A 25,764-nucleotide genomic window follows, 5' to 3' on the forward strand; every position below is an offset into this window, starting at 1 on the left:
CTATAAATCACACCAACAAAGCAGGGCTTACTTAATATGTGGCTTAAGAGAAGACGATGCCTATATGCCAGCATGCAGTCCCGCGGATTTTCCTGGCCATGACCTAGGTTTCCATCATCACTGTTGCCAGCACCACCCACTTCAGGTAAAGCCCTCAGCAAGAGGCCTTTCCTAGCACATGTAGTGTACAGCCTTTGTCAAAAAATGTACAACGTAGTGTACGTCTTTGCTTCCAAGTCCTACAGTGCGGCTCTTGTAGCCTCCCCGAAGAGCTAAGCTTCGGAGGAATGACAGCTATAGTACATCACACTGTCGAGAGACTTAGGAAGCTAGCAATGCCCAGTGAATCACACTGCACGGCCAGATGCAAATCCGGAGCGCAGTGTACTATTTACAAAGACTATACTTCATTGAAAGTCAGACACAACTCCAGAGTACAGCGGTAGATGCCCTCCAACCGATGTCGTCGCCCGGCGGCTGGAAGGTAGTACAAGTGGAAGAACTGTGAGGTCATGGCAATCGGCTGACGCCATTGGTTTGAGGGCCTCCTTTGAGCGGCACCTGGCGCTGCGTTCTTGAATTGCATCCGACCATATGTGGTATAGCTATTTGCGAGCCATGCTCATCGACTCTTATAAAACTGTAGCCTGACTATTGCCTTCAATTTGCCTTGTTTTCTGTCTTCCCTTGTTACCCAGCTTTTCCCTTTACAACGGACCACCGGTTTTTCGAATGCATGCATAATGTGTCTTGCCGAAGTCTATTTCCTGCTGTAAATATAAGCTGTTTATAGAATACAACGAACTCTCGTTTGCTATCTATACATTCTATCGCCTATCACTGTGCTTTCAGTCATTATCTGTCGTTAGTCTTATTCTGAGCATTTTATCATCCTTAAGGCTTCGACCTATAGTTGTGTACTGGAGGGACCGACATACTTTCGTGTTGAATGACATTTTCCAGCCTGCAGGGTCTCTATCGAAATCTACTCCAGCTCATCCATATATTCTCTGGATAATTTTCGGAAGCATGACTACACGTACCGGCTGATAGTCCCTTGTCGACTACTCGATTTATTCCTCTGCATCGCCACTAATTCTGTATAGCACCGACACTGAGGTTGTGTAACTAAGGCAACACTCTATAGCGAACGTTCCAAGGGAAACACACACTCTCTGCTCGAGGAAGTGAAAACAGCAACTGCACGTAATTTGCACGAAAATATATTCGCTTCACGTAGTGCAGTTGGCAGGGTTGTCCATATTCAGTCGTTGCTAACCACGTTACCCGAAACTATTCCGTTAGTTCTTTCACAATGGGCGAGTAATGGAGAAGGAAGCTGTCTTCACTGTGCTAGCGGGAAGGGTCTTGTAAGTACTTGTACGTGTGTATAGTCATGTCCTGGCATAATCACGAAGTGCTGCTTATTGCGGCTGGTTAGATATCAGCTTTCGGATGTACCACACGGGCTTCTAACCCGAGGTCTGTGGTAGAAGCGAGGGTTCTTGTCGTGCCATCATTGCTTTATAAACCTGCCGTTATACCATGTGCACCGATTGCTATGCTTAAAACTTCAAACAATTTGCACATAAAGCCTTTCTTGCTTTATTAACGCGGCTGTGAGGTTTGATACGACGAAGTGAGTGTAGATATCGATTTACGAGAGTTGAAGACCTGTAACTTACGCAACGGAAGGAGTAGAAAGGGAAAGCAGAGGAAATACACACATGTATATTACTGGCTTATTCAAGTATGTTATCAGTATACACAGTTGCGTTTACTGCGAAGTATCCATTTTCCAACGTGTACCAATCCTGTGCATGCATGCAACTCGTCTTTTCCTAATACACCTAATTGATATGTTTCCTTGGTTGATACAGTTAAACTTCTTTTTTTAGCGGACTGCGCGTCTTGCATTTTAATTTAACATATCCGCAACAGAAAATAGGACTCACAGCTGCTTGCGTACGCACAATATGTACAAAGCAAGAATAAACAAAACAAAAAAACTGTGGAGAGGGAACAGAACGTACCGTGTATGCACATTTTTAATCGCGTGTTATTCGGGATTGTAGAATATACAATCTAACTCCCGGAACCAGCGGAGGTCATTGGCATGGCTCTCCAGTGCCGTTGTAATCCCAAGCACGTCGTTGGTTCAATCCAAGAGAGTACGACAAAAAAGTAAGGAAAAGTTTAGTGAAAATAATAAATAAAATGATGCTGGCGTGAATCATCATCAAGACGCCCGTTTTCAATTTATATTTTATAGGAGAAGAGGATTCCGCAGCGTAGAAGCGCAAAAAACACTATACGACATAAAGAGCGCACAATTTGGTAAAAAAAAAGCAAGTTGCGGCAAATAACAAGTATAAATTGTAGATTGTGGGGTTTATCGTCTTGAAGCGACACATATAGACTATAAGAGGCGCTGTTAGGGAGGGGTACGGATTTGTTTAGATCGCATGGGGTTCTTCAACGTGCTCTGACATCGCACAGCACGCGGGTGTTTTTGTACTTCGCGTGGAACGAAATATAACCCCCACGGCCGGGATCGAACACAATACCTTGAGATCGGTAGTCTAACACTAAGGCCACTGAGACACCGCGGCGGGTAGTAACAAATACGAAATGCTGCAAAGATTTATGTGGTAGACACGGTATTCATGAATACAATATAGTCCTTATTGCTTCCGTTTAGTTTCTCAGTTTTTTACTGGCAGAATTGTTGTAGCTGCAATCACAAGAAGAACTTCTATATATTTTGAGGCTTACTTGGTCGATCACTGGATAGTTAACACAGGTATGTGGACCATGTATGTATCAAACTATCACTTAAAGACCTTATTGTAGCGTTTATTTTACAGAATGATGTTTAGCAAGAAACTCCTTAAGAGGTGTATGTCAAACGTAGAGACGCCCCGAATCATGACCAACATGTGACCGCAGTTCAGTTAAGTTAATTTATGACCTTAAAAGCTCAAACAAAATTCCTACAATAGGCCTACAGTCTTTACGGGAAATCCTGACGAAGGATTTCGTTATTAATTACAGTGCTAAATTCGATGGAAGATCATATTATCGGGCAGTAGACTTTAACGAAGTCCTTAGAGACACACCTAAGATGTTTTTTTTATTTTTTTTAACGGGAGATGCCCAAAGTTAGGTTCTGATAAGCTGATGTTTTTCTTCTCAGCTTGGCGGTATGCCATATTCAGTCACATACGGCTTTTTTTTTCTCAAACAAGCTCGGCGCACACACATTTCATATGTCACGTGCATATACGGTTCATTAAAGATATGGACTCGAAACCACCGGAAACAGTGGAATAAACGGACGCAGCCACCGGAAAATCTGGGGCCGCGGTCGCCGCGGTGGCAGACGGGGCCGGCATTTTCTTAATTACAGCATCGGTTAAAACGAGAAACGCTGACATTGCAGGGGAAGTTGCTATTGCACTCGCGTGTGTCGGGACGCAAGCCAGCACCATAATTAGTGACAGCAAGACGGCCATCTGGAACCTCGCCAAGGGAAGGGTGGCGAATCCAGGGAGATTTCTCGCAAGGTGAAAATTATTTGGACCCCTGGCCATGAATCAGCACTGGGGAATGAGGCAGCACACGCTCTCGCTCGAAACGTCTACTACCGGGCGAACGCAGAGCTGCTTAACACCTGCAGATATATTTGCGACTACTACAAACTCAATAGACAGTCCTACGCCACACCGCACAAACAACTGGACAACGAACAAGCCAGCAGCCTGAGAAGACTCCAGGCGAGCAACTATACAGACCCACATTGGCTATACCTCCTTAGCATAGACGGCAGAGAACACGACAGATGTAAACGATGCTCCCAGAGAGGGACACTAAACCACATAACCTGAGCTGCCGTAAACGTTCGTCATGAGGAAGCTTGGCAGTCTCTCCTTCGAAGCTCGAAGCTCGGAGGCCAACTCGAAGCCATCCGTCTGGCGACCGAGGCCTCGAAGAACCACTCGGTTCGCAACGCAGGCCTCTAGGCGCGGAGCCCCCTACTCCCTCCCGGGTCTGCGTACCTGAGTTGGGAAGGTAGGGGTGCCTCATATGTCGGTGGACATTAAAGTTCTCTCTCTATCTCTGTACGGTTCATTATATGCAGGCAAGGATCCCAGGGTAAATTTTCTTGACACCCCGGGCAAACATTTTATTCACCTTGGCGGTCCGATATGCAACATTTATTGCAACATATGAAATAATCTTGCCGGAGAGGTGCCTCATAAGAGAATACCTTCGTTATAGCCTTCATGAAGCAGCACATGCAACCTTTACGTAGATAATGTTGGAGAGATTTAAGCTCAAAACCTAGAAACGATTGCATTGAAAAAGGTAGAAACGGCTAAGTAGTGCCGAATTTCTGCACCTAGAATAGCTGGAGATGCGGAGCACCTATCCATATATGTACTTTACACTGTGCTGAATCATGCTCCCAAGCACTGTTTTAAAGGTTCTGAACGTCGACCCACATCCCGTATACGTGACTTCCCAGTAACAGTAAACTCGGAAGGTGATCGGTAGCTGCACTGCGTACCGGCCATCCCTGTAAACTCGGCCACAGCCGTCATTACTGTAATCAGCTCAACTATATCGTCCACTGCAGGACAAAGACCTATCCAACTATCCTCCATCTGACCCCGGTGGTCTCCGGATGCGGTGAATTTACCCCGTGAACTTCCTTGTCTCGTCCTGCTCATTTCTCTGTCCAAGTTAGCGAGCGCTGTCTGATTCAGCATCTCATACCAACTAACTCCCATCGTCAGTACTTTGTTCCTAATCTTATCCACCAACCTTACTCTCTGGCGACCACTGGTATATGTTTGGCTTCCCGCCGAATCCACTCCGTCATCCGCGCCGGCAACGACAGCCTCGGCGGCGAATGTTCAAGAGGAATATACCCTGAGGGACTGTTTGTGCCTCTGAAGTGAAGACTGCTTCCTCGGCCTAACGAACCCTTAAACAAAGGAATTCCACCAGTTACAATATGCACCAACGGAGTCCAGACTCGGTGTTAAACGATCATTTTTACTGTCTCTCTTGTCGTACGGTTTAACCGGTTTTTAGCGCTAAACCGTAGCTATTCAGATTACAGCGGACTTCTTCACAAGTCCTGCAGCTCCTGAAGTGTCTAATACTATCGGCTAGGCGCATGATGCTTGTCGTCGTGAATGTACCGCGAGAGAAATATAACTAGCGCAAATATATATTTAGTGGTGTAGTTCTTTATTATTATTATTATTATTATTATTATTATTATTATTATTATTATTATTATTATTATTATTATTATTATTATTATTATTTATGGGGTTTCACATCCCAAAGCGACTCAGGCTATATGAGGGACGCTGTAGTGAAGGGCTCCGGAAATTTCGACCACCTGGGGGGTTTTTTTACGTGCACTGACATCGCACAGCACACGGTCCTCTAGAACTTCGCCTCCATCGAAATTCGGCCGCCGCGGCCGGGATCGAACCCGCGTCTTTCGGGCCGGCAGCCGAGCGCCATAACCACTCAGCCACCGCGGCTACTACTATTATTATTATTATTATTATTATTATTATTATTATTATTATTATTATTATTACTTCCTCTATACATTCCATGTCCGTATTGTTCTCATGAATTCCTCTTTATGGGTTTTCATTTCTTTTTCACTTCTTGCGACCACATTAATGTCTAACAATTTTTATATTTTTCCTGTGTTTTCTTAAAAAGAAATCTTTAAATTTTTTTTCTTTTGGCTCAGGTTTTATCTAAGTCTTTTCGCTGACTTTTCCCGCAGTCCCTCAAGCCATTGTTTCCTTTGACATTTTGGCTTTGAATGCAACATGGAAACTCACACTAAAATTACTATTATTACTGTTTGCGAGACATAATTACAATAGCTCTGCTACAGAGTTCTGTTCACATAATTAGATTCACATTAATACAACGTCTTTATTTCAGTGTCACTATTTTAGCGCGACTATAGCTAATCGCGTAAATTCAGTCCATGTGATAAAAAATCTCACTGTCTGGCTGATCCTCCTTGGCCTTACAGGTAAGAAGAGCAAGGTAAGAAGACATTATACAGGTAATTATTACCTTATAGGTAATAATGTCTTGGTAAACTAGCACGAAAAAGTCAGTTATCGGCGAACACCAGGTATGGCTTGCATCTTTTTCATTTGCGCGTCGTTCACGGCAGCGTAACCGTCGTTCTGTTCAAAACAATCCCAGACACTGTCGCAGCGACATCAACTTTTGCAGCACGGCAAAACGAGCGGCAAACGCAAATAAAAAAAATCAGACTTAACTCTCGCTTGTCGAATAATTAGGAAGCTGCGCGTTTAATTATCTGCGTGATTGGTAATTATATAGTCCAGCGCTGCTGCCCTTCTTGCGTCTTCCTTTCTTCGTGTTGCTCTTCGGCGACGTATACTCCTCTCGGTGAATTTCCTTTATTTTGCTCGTGGCTGTCCGCTTCCTGACAACGAAAGCTTGTCAGAGACGTTCAGCGCACGCACGCGCACTTCGCTGTGTATAGCGGCGAAGGCGACGCCGCAGGCGAGCAGCAGCCGACGTTCGGGAAAGGGGGAACGGGAAAGGGCGGAAGCAAGATCGGTTCCGGGCACCGGCGTTCTGTAAGCGATATCCCCCGCAGCCCACGCGCTCTTGAAGCTCACCCGTCCCTGTGTCGCTTCGCGAACGCTGGTTTACTGGCCACGTGAACAGGTCGAGATGTACCGGACGGGGCTCTGATCGGATGGCGTTGCCCCGGCGCTGCAGTTATATAGTATATATACAGCCTCGACTAGGCACACTGCGACTCGGACCGCACGTTAACAAGCACGTGATGAAAGATGCACCCGACACACAAATATATACCTGATTGTGTATGTGTGCGTAAAGCGAGGAAGGAGGTGACGCTTATGCCGCGATCATGGTCGCTAATCACACGGTGTGCTTTGGTCGATTTCGTTCACAGCGGACGACTGAAAACGATGGCATCAGGTGGAAAATTCTTATCAATAAAGTGAATACCAAGTGTCACCCTTCCTGTTGCTAGAATAAATAAATATCACGATTCCTATCGCTAAAGACATTATCTATATCTTTCGTCCACAGAAACCATACAGCCCCCAATACTTTGATAAGATGATTAGACACAGGAGAAACATGCGCGTATTTCTTCCCATACAACAACGTCCTATGGGCGTCTGTGGAAAAAGCTATGTCCGTCTATGGCCTTTTATGAACGTCTATAAGCACACACAGAGGTGCTTATTGCCAACTATTGAAATATCTATGCCACTAAAGCTATAGCTTCGGAACCATACAACTGTCTTAAGCTCTCTATAGAAAAATGTATCAGCCTGTATATACAGCTATAGATAGAAATAGGAAAGGTTTATAGCTATTTGGGCCAAAATCCTATAGCCGGCCATAGGACATTTTTGTATGGGTTTACATAACTACATGAATGACAAGAAGAATATCGCGGCATAGGACCATCACACCTATTGTGTAATCTACATTACGTCACATGCGATGTACTAATTTCTCGACAGAGATATGAAATGCAATAAAAAGAAAGAGCGAATAATTTCTTCAAGAACACGGATGAAGCCCCAAGTGGATTTCGCGCCGGATCGACCAAGGCGAGCGGCCATTTTTTTTTTCTTCCAAAAACCTGTGCGAACAGGCAGCATTTGCTGAGAACTGGAAAAAAATGCAGACAATTTCCAGAATACCGCATTTAGCCGTTTATAGACATTTATGAGCGAATGCGCCAAGTTCTAGGCACTATAGTGTCGCGTAGCGAGCTCCGCAGGTTTCGCGCGCCAGTTTTTCCAACAAGCTGAATGTGTTCTTCTCCCCGCGGTGCTGCTGTTGCTGTCTTTGTGCTCGCTGCTGTGCGGGGAGCCATTAGAGAGGCTCACGCCCCGACATTTGGCAGAGCCGTTTTCTCTCTGGCGCTTTGTGAGCAGGCGTTGTGCGGCCCCTTCCCCGGCTTTGTTCGAATGCTTAGTTAGAGTAAAACGCACTGAGACGCACGGTTAGCTGCCTGCAGGGGGACAATGTCTCCCAAGGCCGTGTCCGAGACACCAGAGCGGGCGCGCGGACCCCCCGTGGTTTCCAGGAGAGTCGCGCGAAGTGATTGCTTCGAGCAGCACACTGCCCGGCGGACCAGATGCACCGGAGACGAGCTGCGAGGGCTGAGAGCGCGGACGGCGGGTCGCGTGGTGCACCGACTGGGAGGTTTGCGTTCCCTGTGTTTCGGACGTCGTTTTGTGTGTTTGTATCTGTGTGCCAAGAGGAAATGCGCGCCTCTTCGTGGAATTTACGCGGAGCTCTCGAGTAAACAACCTCGTGGGCACCGGCGTGCTATTGGCTGCTTTCGTTTTAAAGAAATCGTTCCCATTGGCTTCGACAACAGCATTTCCGATTGGTTAGTAAAAGTGTCCCAAGGATCCTGGGCAAACGTATTTAAGAGGGGGTTTTGGCGCGAAGAAGAGAGAGGAACGGCTGCGGTCCTGCTGCTCGGGACCTCTGCTCGGAAGATGTTGCGCGCCCCTTGGTATGACTGACTGCGTTATTATTTACTCTTAGACCTTTTGTGTCAGTTTGTTCGGTTTAAATGATGTTTTGGACCCATTTTAAATAAATCAAGTTAATTCATGCAACTCATCGACACCTGCTGGTCAACTTCTTCGAGGCGACGGAGCCACCGTTCCGTCCCGTCGTACGCTTCGTTACAATAGTTACCACTCAACACTGCAGCCATTGCAGCCATTGAACAGAACTCTATTCCGAAGTGAGTTGGCTAAATCGGTCGTCGACTCTAGCTCACATTTTTTTCTGGTTTGCTCGATAGCACGGTCAACCACTTTGCGGTCTGAACTGTCGACTTTCGTAATACATTTTACGTTGCCGGTAATAAAAACGATTGATAGATCGATTGATTGGTTGGTTGATTGATTTTTTGATTGACTGATTGATTGATTGATTGATTGATTGATTGATTGGCACTCTGTTCATAATTCTTTTTGCGACAATGTGCACCCCATACCAACACTTCACCATTCGCCCTGTGATCGTTCACTGCGAATTGAGAGAAAGCCAGGAGCGTTACCGCAAAAAAAAAAAAAAAAAATCCACGCAAGGAGAAAATGCTTAAGCCGCTTCTACAGCGGCGGAGGAGTGAAACCGCTAAAGACCCGACAGCCCACACGGTCGACACCAACCGGCCGAAAACAATTAAATCCGGCTAAAGCAAACTCCTTTGCAGGCCCCCGATAATGCACCCTGATCGACAGTAAACGAGTTAGAACCCCAATCCGCTCCCGGCGGGGGAAGCGGCAGAGCGCGCCACGCGGTAGCAAGAAGAAGAGGAAGACCCTCCACCCCGACAACCCCTCAAGCTCTTCTTCTCATCCACGCGCGCGCTGTTCGACCCGCCTGTTGGTGCGCCGTGACCAGATTTCCTCCGCACAGTCAAAGCCGCAGGGGAGGAGGAACAGTGTAATGACATTTCACGGTACAAAGGAACCACGAGGCAGGCACCGGGTTGCCGAAAGCGGGAGGTGCGCGCGAACCCGACCCGCCGCAGCCGCACACAGGCTTCTTCGTTCTCTGTGCGAGCAGCGGCTTTCAAACTGCAGCCGGCGGCGGCTTAACTTCCCCAGCCATCGTCCTCCCATCGGCGTTGTTATCCTCTCTTCGGTCGGCCGAAAGCAGCGACACACGCTGCGTCGCCGGGCGTCGTCAGCGGGTCGTGAAATGCAGCCCCCGTCCACGGCCGAGCGGGGATCGCTTTGCGGGGAAGCGCGCTCAGCTCTCCGACGGTGCATCCCGCATTCGGGAGCTATAGGGATGCTCTGTGAGGCGGGAGGGTGGTAAGGGATTCCGGATTACTCCTGGGGCGCGCGCAGCGATTGGCGAAACTCTGCAGAGCGCGTTGCGCGAAACGATGGAGTGAGCGGCGCAAAGAAATCGGTTCGGGAAAGAGGACTCCATTCCTGTGGATGTATACCCGCGTGTCTGCGGAACGCCGTGAGCGTATTTTTTTCTTTTCTTTTTTAGGGCCTTCGATTCGATCTTGAGCTTCTAGGATCGTTTTGGGAGCTGATCGCTCGAGCCGGTGTGGATTGTTTTAAGGCAGCACAGCTGCAGGGGAAAAAATGGGTACCATCACATGCAACGCAGTATACACAGGCAGAAGAGCGCCCAGGCTGTGGTAGGTCAGTGTAACATACAACCCACACGCATTAAGAAGTTCAAAGAAATTGAGAGTGCTTTTTTCTTTCTACTTTTTTTTAAGTGATGGTTGTATCGTAAATGTTTCGCGGATAATACGGAGTCGTATTAGTAGCAGCACTAGCGGGGACAGAAATATTAGTAGCACTGGTGTAGTTTTCTGTCTTAAAACTCTGTCTGTAAAAACTCTTGTCTTTCTTAAAACTCGGTGACGTCACCAGTCTGCAACACGTATCACACTACCAAAGAGAAAAGACAACTGTCTTTCTCGCCTCTGACCACGCAGTAAGACTATATCCCATCTGTGACCACGCGATCCAAGTTTAAGATCTGTGGGCATGGGAAGGACCTTTTGTGAGGAAGGATGTGGGAAAGAGACGGTCATCGGCGTGTCTTCTTTACCCCCGACGGAGGGCAGAAAGTCCTAGAACAACTGCCCCTTTTTCACCCCATTTCAAATCATGTTTTTGTTTGTCCGGAATCGGGATACCGAGGCAAACTTGGCAGGTAGCCTGTGTCAAGCGGTGAGGAGTGACATGTCATCTTGTGACCCATTAAAGATGAGAGCTTGAACTTCTTTTTTCAGAAGCACCCGTCCCCGTCGACCACGCGCCCTGAGCCACGGGACCTTTTCTGGAACCGAACGACTACGGCGCAGGTGAGTGCGCAAAAGGGGGGTGCCAGCGCGTTGAGTATGATGAAGCCGTAGTCTTCGAGGAGTGTACGGCAGAAAGGTATAGGCCAGTCTCGAAATGCTGTCCTTTGACAATGTATTTATTCAAGCATTTATTCCGCGCGGTGCACCGTACAGCGTGAGAGGCGACCATGGATGCCTCCGGGTCTTAGGAAATGCGTTCTTGAGGCTTTTTTAGAATATATTAAGTCCTATTTAAATTTCTCGTTCTTTCAAAGAAGATCTCCAATGCTCTATAAACAGTACACGCCAACAGCCCTGTGTTGAACCCTGGAGGCGTGGCGGACCGATTCGTCAACCAATTCATTCTCTAAGATTGTTTGCAGCCCCCCTCCCTCATTCCTCTCACATTGCGAAACACAGAAAGATGAGACGCCACCAAAGAAGCGTTTACCGTTCATCTCTATAAAGCCGCGAAGTACTAAAGCATTCGCAGCTCTTGAAGCGACTGCAGCGCGATGGCCGAAGCCAACCCATGGGCGGCGGTCCTCCGCAGGAGCAGCCTCATCCGCCAGCGCCCCGGAGCAGTGGAGGAGGGGGCGGCGGCGGCGGGAGCCGGCACCCGTCGTCGTCCCAGCAGCAGCAGCAGGCAGCCTCCGCCGCCAACGAGGTGCGCACCGTGCTGCTGTACGGCGTGCCCATCGTGGCGCTGGTGATCGAGGGCCAGGAGCGGCTCAGCCTGGCGCAGATCTCCAACACGCTGCTCAAGGACTACTCGTACAACGAGATCCACAACCGGCGCGTGGCGCTGGGCATCACGTGCGTGCAGTGCACACCGGTGCAGCTGGAGCTGCTGCGGCGCGCGGGCGCCATGCCGGTGTCGTCCCGCCGCTGCGGCATGATCACCAAGCGCGAGGCCGAGCGGCTCTGCAAGTCCTTCCTGACGGACACGCCGCCACCCAAGCTGCCCGAGAACTTCGCCTTCGACGTGACGCACCAGTGCGCCTGGGGATGCCGCGGCAGCTTCGTGCCGGCGCGCTACAACTCGTCGCGCGCAAAGTGCATCAAGTGCGCCTACTGCTCGCTCTTCTTCAGCCCCAACAAGTTCATCTTCCACTCGCACCGCCTGCCGGACTCCAAGTACGTGCAACCGGACGCAGCAAACTTCAACTCCTGGCGGAGGCACATCAAGCTCAGTGGGACTCCTCCGGAGGACGTCAGCTACGCCTGGGAGGACGTCAAGGCCATGTTCAATGGGGGCTCGAGGCGACGCGTGGCCGTCTCTTCTTCGTCCTCCTCATCTTCCTCGTCGGCCTCCAAGAGGGCGCGATCGTCGGGCGACAGGGACGCCCTCCAGGTGGGTGCAGTCATTGCGAGGAACACTACACGCGCCTAGTGCCACGAAGTTCTAGCCACGCGTACAGCGAATGCTTCCTATACAGGTATCGCAGAATGTAACCATTCTCAGCGACAAATTTCTGGTACATAGTCAGAACCAATGACAGAATGTTTTAGTTGAGAAATTTTCGCCACCATCGTGAAAACTTAAAAAAGCACGGATCGGCCAGTCAGCTAGCTCTGCATGAAGCTGCAAGTTCAGTTCAGTTCTCAGTCAGGCCGTCACGGTAGCAGATCGAACAGGACGCGATCGTTTTGCGTAGTGTTAAGCTCTATTCGCAGAAGTATCAGTATAGCACATACTGGAGATTCTGTCTAGTGTAGGGGCGGATTTATTGGGGAGGATGAGGGGGTCCCTCCAAACGAAAATTCTGTGCATAGGAACACCATGCGGCACGCCATTTCTCGGCCAAAAAAGTCGAAGAAATACAAGGCTCAGATGGGACCGCCCCCACCTCTAACCACCCCCTCCAAGAGTGACCCATAAATTCTTCACTGGTCAGGTGGCTTCAGCAGCGTAATGGGCCAGCTGTTTTGTAGCACTGATGATTAAGCAGTGTTCCCCTCGTTGCTATTATTCTAAATCTCCTCCCCTACAGGAACTTGCTTGCTTTCAATGGCTCTCCCAGAAACCAATCTCCAACTGCCACTAATTCGAGAAGACAAACTTTTTATAATATTGGTGAGGCAACTACGGAATATTGTCATTACTGTCATGGTCCATTCTTCCGATGCGTAGCAGAATATTTCTTTTTAACGTTTGTCCACTGCTCGCATCGAGTAGTAAAGACTACAAAAGAAAATCAATCGGGAACCATTAACACAAAAATGCAAAGCTGCCGAAGAGAAGTCTAAGGATATATTGATTGCATGCTATAGTGGAATATTACAATATATGAAGAAAAAAATGCGTTCAAAAACAGCCTTCCGTTGAAAAATGCACTGGTCCAGAATTTCTGGGTACGGCACGCGCACTCAGAGTTAATACCATCTTTGATTCCGTAGAATTCACGGCTGTGCCTTCATTTCACATATTGATTTCCTTCAGAAGACAGCTTTCATCTGTCAGTACCCTTGAAACAGCTCCGAGAAGACCTCATAACGGAAGCAGTGCATTAAATGGGTCGGGTCGATCTTCCCGTCTAACTCATATTGAGTCCCACTTGCTTCGCGGCCAACCCACGAACTTCAGCTAATCCCTGCCCCCTTCCTACCGAGCAAGCGAGAGCAGAGCGCTCAGAATTCTGCCTTCAGTGTGCCACATTAACGCGCATTCTTAGCCGAAACTATCCGCAAGCCACTACAGTCGGATACAGATCCAAAATGAAGCGGCAAATGCCCCCCAAGAAGGCCCTCCAGCCAATGGCGTCGGAGGATTGTCATGACATCGCGGATAATCCTCTTGCACCTGCCAGCCACATGCGATGTCACGCTAGCTGATAAAGAGATTGACTGCTACGTCATGACAACTGGTCGACGTTACTGGCTGGAGGACCTCCTTGAAGCGCATTGGACGCTTTGTTCTACATTTGTATCCGACCATAGTAGCACATGGCCTCAGCTGTAACCCGGATGTTCCCCAAGGTGTCCTTAGCATTTCGAGCATTCGAGACACCCACGGTGTGCTCCTCGAAGCATCTCGATCTTCAAAGCACCAAGCGCGGAGCACAACAGCACGTCCCGTGACTCTTTATTAATTTGAGGCAAACAATACTGGCCGTGCGACATCCGCCAGTGAGCGCATGGTGGCGGACAATGCACGCAGGCGCCCAAGCCGCAGCCGCAGCCGGTGGCAGCTCCCCCGGCGCCGTACTTCCCGGTGCTGCCACTGTCGGGCGGCGGGCCGGCGCTGTTCCCGCCGCCTCTGCTCTGCCTCAGCGGCGGTGGCAAGGCTACCGGCGGCGGGACGCCAGTGTTCGGCGACTACGTGTGGATGGGCGGCGCCAAGCAGTCTCCCTACGGGGCTGCCGCGCTGTGGCCGCCCCCGCCGCCGGGACCGCCGAGGCTTCTGGCCGAGCCGGCGTTCGCCTCTTCGCTGGCCGACGATGCGCCGCCGACGGCGCTGATCGGCAGCCTCGGCGGGGCGCCGCCGTTATCCTACGCGTCGGCCTTCAGGCCCGTGGCTGGCACAGCCGTGGGGCGCGTCGCCAGGTCGCCCACGTGAGTTTCACACCACTGTGGGTTCGAGCTTATCTCCCCTCTAAAGTGTACGGCCTTTGTCACGAGTAAAGAGACCAAGTCCTTTGCTTTTTAACCACGTAGTGAGGCTCTCGTAGCATCATTCCGAGTTTCGGAGGTGTCAGAAGAATTCTTCTCACCTTTGAAAGGTCTATAGGATGGACAACGAGGTATATAGCGTAAGCCTGAAGCAAGACCTTTGGGTTCTATACTTTGACAAAGGGCGCACTTAATATAGGTAGAAATTTTTGAAAAAAGTAGCAAGCAGTTTGCTCTGCTATAGTTCGAAAATAAAAACGAGACAGGCAGCAAAAACAAGAGCGTGAAAGCCGCACTACAGTAAGACTTGTGAATTTTTTTTTATTTTTTTTAAATCGGAACGTTCCTTTTGGCAAAGATGCGCACCGTGATTCCGAAAGTGGAGGGTTTTACATATTCATTCAACGACTGATGCGGTCTGCAGCAAAAAAGGAAAAGTATAAGTCAGGCGTTGCTGCTTTAAGAACGCCGAAAAGATCTTTTCCTATAGTGGCGTGTCTTTCCTCTGCTCAAAGCAGCTATTTTTATCAGATCCGCCATTGCGTACAAGGTTGTCTTAAGGAGCACTCTTGGCTGCTTTCCATTATAGATTCATTCTCAGCTTACCTCTAACCACTTATACGCTTTCCATAATGAATAGCCGATTTGCGAATCTGGGGAAAGGAAAATCCTTTGACTACTTTCGCTTCGCTGTTAGCTGAGAGTCCGCTCAAAAGCCTCTGAAGCATCCGTTGTGCAAGGGCGGCCGGGAGCTAACTGGAGTCTGTAACGATTCCAAACTTCGCTAACCACGTTATCCAAATGCTCTCGTGCGTGGAACGCGCACGGAACGACAGTGCGGCTAGTGGGATGGTCTCGCGAAAATCCCTCAAAGCGTCTCTGCGGGCCCCCGCCACAAAAGCAAGTCCCACGATTGACTCGTCCGCAATTAAAGGCGCCGTCCCACTCGCTATAGCTAAGTCCCTACCACAATTAGCGCAGCGCCGCTCTCTCTGTTTCTCCACGTGGAACCTTCTTAGAACCGCGTAAGCCCATTTCGGCCGCAAATTAATAGTGTCTCAATCTAACAAACAAAATAAAGCTCAGAGAGAGGAAACAACCAAAGCGGAGGGAGCGGCGTCCTTCTGCAGTTGTGGAGGATGTTTCATTAACGGCGGCCTTTTGACGACAAAGGTACAGCGCGAAGCTTGGAGGGGGCTTTGCCGCTGGTGAAGAAGGGGGGGGGGGGGCTCCCTTTCATCGGCGAGGGGTGCCTTTGCGCGGATTAGCCGAGGCGACCGAACAACCGCGAAATTGCGGGCAGCCGCGGATAATCCTCAGCGTCCAAACCACGGGAGTGGAGAGCGCGCGCGCACCTCTCAGCGAGCTCCAGCGGAGGCCTCGATTTGAGCGGATTACGCGCCTAGTGACGCAGCCGAGCGACTGCTCTCTCTCTCTCTCCCGACTGTGTCTGTGTACGAAAGCGATGCGCAGCAGCCCTGGCACGTTGTTGCGAGCAAGTGCGAGCGTATATATAGTTCCGCTGATGTTATATGGCAGTGCCTGCCTCATTATTGCACGGAATGCGGCCAACCGAGCAACTGCTGCAGAGTATAGTCTCGGGGAGTCGGCTTTGTAAGGCGCTTGTCGACATGGTGGCTTCCCGAATAGCGTAGTTATACGGATTTAAGCAGCATGCATTGATGCACTCCCACGCCTTGGTTCGACAGTCGGTGACCGTAAAAAAAGAAAAATAATAAGATAGTGATAACATTGCACCTGCTACAATGAGTGAGCAAGAATGCTTTCATCGTACTTGGAAGAAAAAAAACCTACACGGTCAGAAAACGTTTTCTGCTTTGTGCAGAATATCGCGATGGAACCATTCTTGAACCAAATAGTAAACATGAACAACAAGAGTTTATGAACTTACTTCAATGTTTATCCCATGAAATTGTAAGGATAATGTCTGGAGTCTTGGAGTTCTTGACTGAGTACCTCATCGAGGGCCTCATTGCTTCATGGAATGCTTCACGGCGTGCCGCGCATCGGGCACTCATGGCCCATTCTTGGCCGAACATGCGGTGACTGCCCGCGCGGCGCTGGTGTATAGCAAAGGTCGTGGGTTCAAATAACAGCCGTGGTGACTATACACCATTTCCACGCAAAGAAACCGCAGCTGCCGTAGAAATCGATCGCAAAGTATAGCTCTGGGGTGTAGCACACTCTGCGCTCTAGAACACGCGGAAACACCCAGTCTGCCTGGGCCTCGCCGTAATGAAGACGCAACTCTTCAAAGTGCCCGGTAAACAGAAACAAAAAAAAACGCGCATACAGCAGTTAGCACTTTCATTCCTCTGCGTAGCCCCGCTTTACAAACCGGAGAAGCGTTATCGTGAACGCTAAAAGAACAGACTACCGCTGTGTATAGAGCACGTATATCGGTGTTTCGCGCGAAGAGACGTGTTAATCACGCTCTAATGACGACAGCTGCCGTGCTGCTTCCGAGTCTTTATTTAACATAACGACCGAACCGTGCCGCGTTTACTGTTGTACCGCTGCCCCGGGGCTCCGCTAAGCCTCGTGCGTCAGATGCCGCCGCAATTGCTGGTTGGTGGCTCACGAGTGAAACCGTCAATTTACGGTACCGGCCTCCCGTTTGCCGCGCCAATTACGCTCAGGTTTTCTCAGCCCCTATCACCCGCAGGGGTCATGTGGGGGCATGTCTAGAAGGCATGCTGCCTTACGCCCTTTCTCCTTCAAGATCCTCTCTTGCAAAAATTTCTTTAGACAGTCTATAGACTGGCCATAAATTTATGTCTATAAAGTCTATAAACTCTCTATATAGAAACCCTAAAGAACAGTCTATAGGCAATACAAATCCTACAAACAGTCTATAGACAATCCATAGATTTATGGCCATACGCTTTTAGTAGAATATTGTCTACAGACATATAAATATCTATAGGAAGGCAACAGAGTCTATAAGAAGTCTATATACTTTCTATAGATCATTTTTGCAAGGGCTTTCCTCCATCTCGTCATTCTTGCAAGATTGTGCTTGTGCTTCAGGACTTCGGTCTGGGTGAGTGCAGTGACTCGCTGATCATCGGAAATTGAGCCTATCGTGTGCAACTCGTTTTTGAGACTTGAAATGCTTTTGCTGCCCCTTGGTCCAGTCTGGCATCCACTATCGAGGAGATTCAGTGCTTTCGCTCCACCTTCTATCGATAGTCGCAAGAGCGGCCTCCAATCAAGATTATGTGCCAGACCTGCACAGTTGACGTCACAGTTGTGTACAGCGACAGCTACAGCTGGCCGAGTGGAACTTGGTCACGTGACCAACCACGTGATGAGCCACGGCGTCGCGCCGCCGGCAGCTGCTCCGCACCACGTGACTATCCACGTGGCAGCGCAGCCACAGGGGGTGGCGGCCGCCGCCACGCTGAAGGCTCGAAACGCTACCGTAATGTAGCTATCGCTACAAAAAGATTTCTGATTTTTCGTCCGTCATATCCTCCCCTCACCTGCTTGTTTTGAGCTATGTTTTGACACTTTGCTCTATTGAGGGCTTAGCGGATATTCCTCCGTTAGCCTTGCGTATCGCACTATTGTAACACTATAACTAGTCCAAAGGAGCACACATATGTGACTAGATCTGCAGGAGTCGCTTCGCGCTCTTTCTCTCTACACTCTAAACAGGCAGGAATAAAAAGGGAGTATAGCTGTCCTCTAGTGCATAAAAGGGAATGTGCTAGACCACACCCTTTTTTACTCCCACATAGGAGTGTTTAGAGTGCAACCTGAGCGCAAGGCGCCCATGCCTACCCCGCAGGCTGCGGTCCTCGACGCCCGCTTGCGACACGACCACGGACCCGAGCCGCGCGTCGGGCGGCGGGGCGGCCGCAGCGGCGGGCTCTGACGGCGCCAGCGACGGGGCGCGCTCGGAGGAGGACGACGCCGACGACTCGGACAGCTTCCACGGAGAGGTGGACGTCACCGACACCAGCAGCGACGACGGCCGCGCGATGGTGGCCGCCACCGCGCCGGCGCACACCAGCTGTGAGTGCGTGCGTGCATGCGAGACGATTAAGATAGTAGTGACCGGAAATATTGCGCGCTGCCAGAATTCAGCTTCGGCGCATACCCTCAAAGCTGTGCTGAAACATCCAACACATTTCAGAGTTCTATAATTCTACTGCGCGAAAGACGAAGACGAAAGAAAACGACAAACGGCAGTGCCTCGTTTTCTTTCGTCTTCGTCTTTCGCGCTGTAGAATTATGGAATTGAACCAACTCGCCTAATCTTTTGTCTTTCAGAGTTCTCTGCCCAGAGCTGTGTCTAACTTCCGGCTCAATAATACTTCATTTTATCCGACAGCATTTTAAAGGTCAGCAGGGATGCGCGCGTTGCCTATGAGATAGAAAAAAATTCATTTATTACTTCATATTTTGATTTTTCGCGCGCGTGTTACTTATAGTTCATTTCTCAAAAACAAAACTCTTCAGCTTCAGGGGAGTCGGTTGATTCAGCAAGAACCGACCGCTTTCATGAAAGCATGCAGACGTATTACAAGCCCCTTGGCTGCTCCTTGACCGCGTCTCTGACAACCTCTTTCCTGTTTTGTTTCCTTTACTTCGAATAACAAATGTAAAATCGGCGCAGGCCTAGTGGGACCTCTCACTGAACTTCCCCGTATCCTTGCAGCGTCGCCGCCGCCAAGCCCGGCGGCATCGGAGGCAGCGCCCGAGAGTCGGCAGGATGCCCGCACGCCGGTGCCAGACACCAGCGACGCAGGCATCGCCAACAAGCATGTGAGCGCTTACAGTGTGAACTTGAACGCTGCTGATCGCTGTAAGTAAGTGCGGTGACAATTTCACGGGCAATATAAAACTCGCGCATCACTGTATACAGTTCTGTCTAGAGCCTGCGAGCTATGAATTGCGAAGTATTTTGGAAACGCTTAAAAGTGCGCTAAAGTGAATTCTATGTGGGTCTTTTCATCGCGGGAACTCGATCTACACGCTCCGAACATTCTTAGAAGCTTCGAAGTATTATCCTGTGTGGACGATTTCCTTATTAAACCGGATAAGAAGCCCCGGTTCCCGCCTTTTTTTAAAACTCACCCCAAAGAGTATAGGCGGAGTCAACAAAAACGGTTGCCATGGCAAAAAGCACACGCGGAGTGCTTTTCGGCCAATCGCGTGACGCCTTGCTGCTCTGGCGTCGGCGGAGTACTACGCGGAGTGATGCGCCCGACCGGAGCAGACGCATCACCCCTGGGGCAGCAGGCGAAGAAAAAATTTAGTCCGCTTGCTTCCAGCCTGTTATTTTTGTTATATGTTCTCCGAGACACAACTATGTAGCGATTCTATGAAACTATTACTTACGCCGTGTCGAAAAAGACTAATAAAAACTAGTGTGGGTGTCTTCACGGATTAAAACACTTTCATTGGCCACATCACAGGGTGATGAGGTTAAGTCTCGCGAAAGCAAATAGTCCACGCGTATTTTTCTTTTCCTGGGCTTACTTTTCGGCTGTGCTGTCTGCGACGTAAGCTATTTGTTCACAGAAAACCAGAAAACAAAATAAAAGCGAAAAAGAATTTTTTCCAGAATGTTCTTCAGTGCACCTGTAAACGTGCCCGTTGGCTATATTACAGTGAATGTCCTTTTGCGTGGATTATGGTCTGCGTTCCTTGCGTCAAAGAGAAATGCTTACACAAGTAAACAGCGCACTTCGTCGGAAGAGGCAAGCAGCGCAGTGCGCCAAATAGGTTCATATCCATGGTGTCACACTCTGACGTTGGTAACACGCACGGACTTCCTGGAAGCGGCATCAACAGTGAAATCCTCTCATAGTTGTTGGCGCTTCAATGCGGCCCTTGGGTGTTCTACTAAATGCCAACGGCACTAAGGAACCGCAAGTTGGCCTGCTACTCGGACGGCCACTCACGTCATAAAAATTCCATGCCTGGAATAAGCACTTTGATAAGTGCTTATTCAACATATACTTCGTAAAGTAAACACCAAGAAATCGTTTAGGTCTGGCATGTAATGTAAAGAATACATGATTTATGGTCTGTTCGGATAACAGAGTTGACAGCAAGGTAAGGGAAACGCGGCCGAACGTGGCATAATCACCTACGGGGATGACAGGTTATTTTCTGGGATAGCGAGGCCGTGGCTGGTGCAAAACGTTCCAAATTAAAGAACAAGGACTTTGTTCCGCAGATTTCTTAATTTTGATGATGATGGTTGTGAAACGGTTGTCCGAAAAGTAAAATGGGAAGCAATTTGTTTCAGTTCCACTGGTGCTTTCCCGCAGAGGATCTAATCCTGTCGGCTGCACCAAACGCAAAATGCTTGCCCGAAAGGAACTAGCACAACTTGTCCTCGATCATCCTCATCAAGTTATTCCTCACCTTTCTGTTTCTTCTTCCCTTCTTATCTGGCGAGGGACATTACAGTGATGATGATTTTGAATATTACCGTGGAAGTGGAGAGTCCTTGCCTGCGCATTAGGTCCTTGCTTTGTCTTGATCTCACATGCGGCACCGACGGAGCTCCGTCACGCAAATTGTCCGCCGCGATGCGCACTTCCTCTGGGCGCATATTATACTATATTAACCGGACGCAAACTTAAAAGCCAAGGAATGAAATAAGCGACAGAGGGCACAAGCACGGCTCGTGCAGAGGTTCCCATAGGCATTTACTACGACGGTTTTCATGATCTAGAGGGAACTCGAAAACGCAGTCTGTAGTCCAGCCGCTGACACCCTCTCGACTGGGTATACTATATACATTCACAAAGCTGACATTCCATAGTGTGATCCAAGTGAAGAACAAAGCGACAAGCCTCAAAGGACGCAGTTATATTAGCTTCGTTCTTGTGGTGTGGCTCTTCGTCGGTTTGTTGACCCAGTGACACATTGCGGTGAGCGGAGCGGAGAGGACGACACTTACTTCAAACATTACACGCGTCTTCACACTTATTTACACGCGGTCGTTAGGTGCGACCAGCATAGGATAAACTTCAAACAACTCGCGAGCAGTACACTGGTCTGAGGCTAGCGGAATCAGGCCAGGGCCCACGCCACGAAGGGAGTCTCTACCTTCGGGTATACAAAATAGGCCGGAGCCTGCACACAGCAAGACCTCCGTCAGTCTCGATTCCGTCCGACCCGCGATATGACCTCCTTCTTCGGCCGCCGTCAACCAACCTCCCAAGCTCTCTCATGCGCGTACGCATGCTCTCATTTTTTCGGCAAACTCTGTTTCGGCCAGTCATTGTCTTTCCCGAAGAAATTAAACGTTAAATAAAATACGACAAAACAAAACAACGACCGATGTGCCATGTCCACCAATCGGGAGTTGAGATCCCCACACGGGGGCGCTGCCACAGATCCGCCAGCGTCCGAGCACAGTGGCTTAAGCCAAGCAATACAAACAGCTCGTTAACTTGTTTTCTAGACGGACGCGAACAGTCGCACGTGTTCGTAGCCTGCGTTCTCTAGAAGCCATCTCCAAGGGCTTCGTTTCCAAACTAGCTCACAATGAAGGCACCCTTGGAAACAGTGCCACCGTGCCCGACTCTAAAGGTCATAAAATGCGACACCCCCGACAGCGGGTCGGGGCGCGCGAAGCACATGGTTTTTCCGCGCAGCTGGACCCCTATAGGCGTTCCTATTTTAATGACTTCACCAGCTATATGCAAGAATCGCGAGCTTCTCGAACTCAGCAGAGGCCCCCCGGCTAATGGCGTCGAGAAATTTCTATGACTTCGTGGTTAATACAGTTCAGCCAGGATAAATCCCTTTTTAACAATCACGCTAGCAAGTCGACGCGGATTAACCACGACTTCACGTAAGCTGGTCGACGCCATTGGCCCGAGGCCTTCCTTCAAAGGGCACCTGCCGCTTCAGTTTTGAGTTGTACTATGCCGAACTAAATTTAATCCCAGAAATGCAAGCGCTATCTGCTCCAAGTTCTTGCATCCCAAGCACAGCTTCGCTAAGTATGAGGACACTCGAATTGATCTTTTTCGTTGTAGCCCAAGTTGAACTACAGGAGCCAAAGGGAATATGCAGCGGGAAGGATTGCACACTAGGCAACCAAAGCGGCCGTAGTAAGATACAACGCCTAAAGAAAGGACTACCTGCGCGCATCAACCGGATCCCATCCGAATCCAATCTCCCTTCGCGCCTCTTCGTCAAACACGCGAGAGCAGCCTTTGCCGCCGCCACCGAGAATGTGTAAACGTGGTGCACGCGAGCGGAGAAGTACCAGGCCAAAGGAGAGAAAGAGAGACTCGGCCAGTTGTAGAGCCCCGATCGTCTGGAGAGAGGGTTGCAGCAGTGCCGAGAGCGCACACAGAGGTAGATACACACGCACACACAGATGCAGCGACGAGCACGCTCAGTCCAAGCGCAAATTGGAAAGCGGCCGCCAGTTTGGCGCGATACAAACGGGTGCCGAGCTTGTACGGGTGCAGGAGGAAGGGGGAGAACGAGGCACTTGTCGCTTGCCAGCTGGCACAAAAGGGGCGCTGTGTCAACTCGCCGACGGCGCTAATCGAAGCGCATGCATTGTCGCCGGCGGGAACAGCGCGCGGTGCAGATAGGCGCAGCGCTGCTTGACCGCCGGTGGCGGCTCCGACGCCTCGCTCGCTCGCTCGTCGACACCCGTTCGAGAATAGAGGCACGATCGGCGGAGAGGGGAAGAGAGGGCGCCCTGGCAACTCTTTCGACGTCCGACGCGCGCGCTCCAACGGGTCCTTGAGCACTGATTAAAATCGCAAGCCGGCGCCAGAGTAAACAGAGCCGCTCATCGTCCCCCCCCCCCCCCCCCTTTTTTGACGCAGTCCTCCCGCACCTCGCTCCAAGTGCGCATTTTTACCGGTCGAGCGACACCGATCCGCCGGTTCTGCCGAGGCTGTCTGCTGCTGCGTAGCAGCACACACACGCATGCCGCGAGCAAAAAAAAAAAAACGTTTTCTATAGCTGCAGAGCGCCAGAAACTCTGCAGCGAATTTTCGATTCCACGTAGTAGCGATGCGGACTGCGCCTGTCCTCTTCTCTCTTTTGTGTTTTTTTTTCTTTCGTTACGTACGACAGCAGACGCAAGGCGACGGTGTTTTTCTTTTTTTTTTCTGTGTGTGTGTGTGTGTGTGTACATCATCGTCTCTTCGCGAACTCCAAGTGCTTCAACGCGCTCTGACGCATGAAATCAGTGCGCCTTTATTTAAGCGCGCTGTTGACACTGGCGTCGCCAGCGCCGCGGGCGATCGACGGTTTCGTTGCCCCGAAGGGAGAACTGCAGAGCGTGGTCCGGAAACAAAAGGTGCTCGCGCGTATGCATGGCCTGCTCGCGCTGCCTGCCTGCCGTGGGTGGCGCCCGTTAATGAACAGAAAACGCATCGGAGGTTCCTTTCAGGTGCGCCCGGGCGCGGACTTGCGCGGAGGAGGAGGCGGGAGAGGGGGGGTCGGAGGGGGAGGGAGTGCTGCGACAACGACGGAGCATTCAGTGCGTTGATCCCTGTTCCCAGTGCGTTCTATTACCATCTGAATTGCAAACTATGCGGATGGCGACGAACACAGACAAAAAAAAATAACCTGGGGAATTGGGGAGAGGCGGCCATCGGGGGAGGAAGGGCGCTCCTTACCTGCTTTGTAGAGTATAGAGCGGAGCTGGGAATAATCACTAATTCTGCGCACGACGACTCTGTGTTCACTGGGTTCTAATTCGAGGCTGGTCTTTTTTGTTCGCTACAATTCAGCTGGAGCTACAAAATCGCTTACACAAGATTGTAGTGCACTTTTCGTAGATAGCGTGGGGCATGAACAAGCAAATAGCTTCGAAATGTTAACGGGAACGCGACAGCGGGCGCGAGGGGAGACATACAGCGCCGTATCACAATGGTCACCGGCGTTATCGACGCGATTAAACGCATGCGGAACTCCAGCCGGGCCCCGGTGACAATTCGAACATGTGTTCGCGGCTTCTTGAGCACAAAATGCACTAATAGATTACATATTTTTTACCCGATAAAGCAAAACTATAGGCTATGATATAGGCTGGTAATTTATATAATTTGTGGTTTTTTAATGGTCACCAAAATCCTCGCACACGGGCGTTTTTGCATTTCGTATTCAACTCAGTGGGGCAGCCCACCCCGAGTCTCAGCACGGAAATTCGTGCTGCGCAGCCTAACGCTGCAGCCACAGGACCCTGACGGCGGAGAAATGCGGAAGCTATAATGGTTGGTTTAGTGCAAGCAACCGAACTTACGATGAGAAATTATTGCGCATTGTGTATGACTTCACAGTCGCCGCAGTTCGGTTCACTGCCGTGCAAGGCACGTGTTACTACTCCCTGAAAACTGCAACTATGCGAGGTCCGTATTTCATTGTCGCTGGTCACGAACTCTTTCTGTCCTCTGTCGCTTTTCTTATGTTCCGACGGATCCCGATCAGATGGATTCCTATCGACTCGCAACTCTGTTCACATAATTTCACGAACTCTTTACAGCGGCGTCGGCCTCCATAACAAAACCAGCGAATGCCTTCGTTTCAGACACCTCGTTGCTTGAAAAACAAATGTGCGTGCGCGCACGCGTATACACGTTTTTGATGTTTGTAAAAAAAAATGGGTGCTGATGATTCCGCTTCGCTGGGGCAAGCAAAGCATTCCGCGCAGTGCTTAATAAAGCGCCGATGCAACAGACGCGCCAGCCTTTGTTCAAACAGGAAGTGTCCGGTGGCTAAATAGCAATGCTACCAGAACAAAAAACGTTCGACAAAAAACCGTGTATACGCACCGATTTTGTTTAAAGTGATCGGGCAACAGGGCTTGTTTCTTAGCCGTGTGGCACAGCACTTATGGCAATCCTTAAGCTCCAAATCTGTGCAAGGTAAGTAGACACCTTGTCCTCACATTTCGAGACCTTTTTGAGTACCGTAAAAGCTACACTATGCAGCTCAGAGGCAAACACCTGTTGCCTGGTTATTTTTAGCAAGGACGGTACATATCACGGAGCTAAACGGACACTCGCTAAGAAAAACGCAAATATGCGATTTTTTTTCCTTGACCAGTGTTAGTTCGTTTAGCTCTATAGTAAACGCCCCTAGATAAATGATGTTTCGCCGAACTCTCGACTACGGACGCTCGCACGAACTACCGGCGACACGTGGCCAAGCGAGTCGTTTCCGCGTGCCGTTAAGAGAATTCGGTTAGCCCTTAAGCAAAGGCTTAATGG

The 25,764-nt window shown here is 49.8% G+C and overlaps 1 protein-coding gene across 1 annotated transcript in view; it reads left to right on the forward strand.

The window, feature by feature from the left end:
• fuss (SKI family transcriptional corepressor fussel) overlaps positions 1-25,764 on the forward strand; it is a 53,370-nt gene that overhangs the window by 12,172 nt on the left and 15,434 nt on the right. The window contains exons 2-6 of the mRNA XM_077651319.1: positions 10,865-10,936; positions 11,469-12,269; positions 14,076-14,470; positions 18,342-18,568; positions 19,215-19,321. Coding sequence (XP_077507445.1) covers positions 10,865-10,936; positions 11,469-12,269; positions 14,076-14,470; positions 18,342-18,568; positions 19,215-19,321 — 1,602 coding nt within the window. The remainder of the gene's footprint in view (positions 1-10,864; positions 10,937-11,468; positions 12,270-14,075; positions 14,471-18,341; positions 18,569-19,214; positions 19,322-25,764) is intronic.

This window comes from Amblyomma americanum, chromosome 2 (genome assembly GCF_052857255.1).
Source record: "Amblyomma americanum isolate KBUSLIRL-KWMA chromosome 2, ASM5285725v1, whole genome shotgun sequence".
Lineage (NCBI taxonomy): Eukaryota > Metazoa > Arthropoda > Arachnida > Ixodida > Ixodidae > Amblyomma > Amblyomma americanum.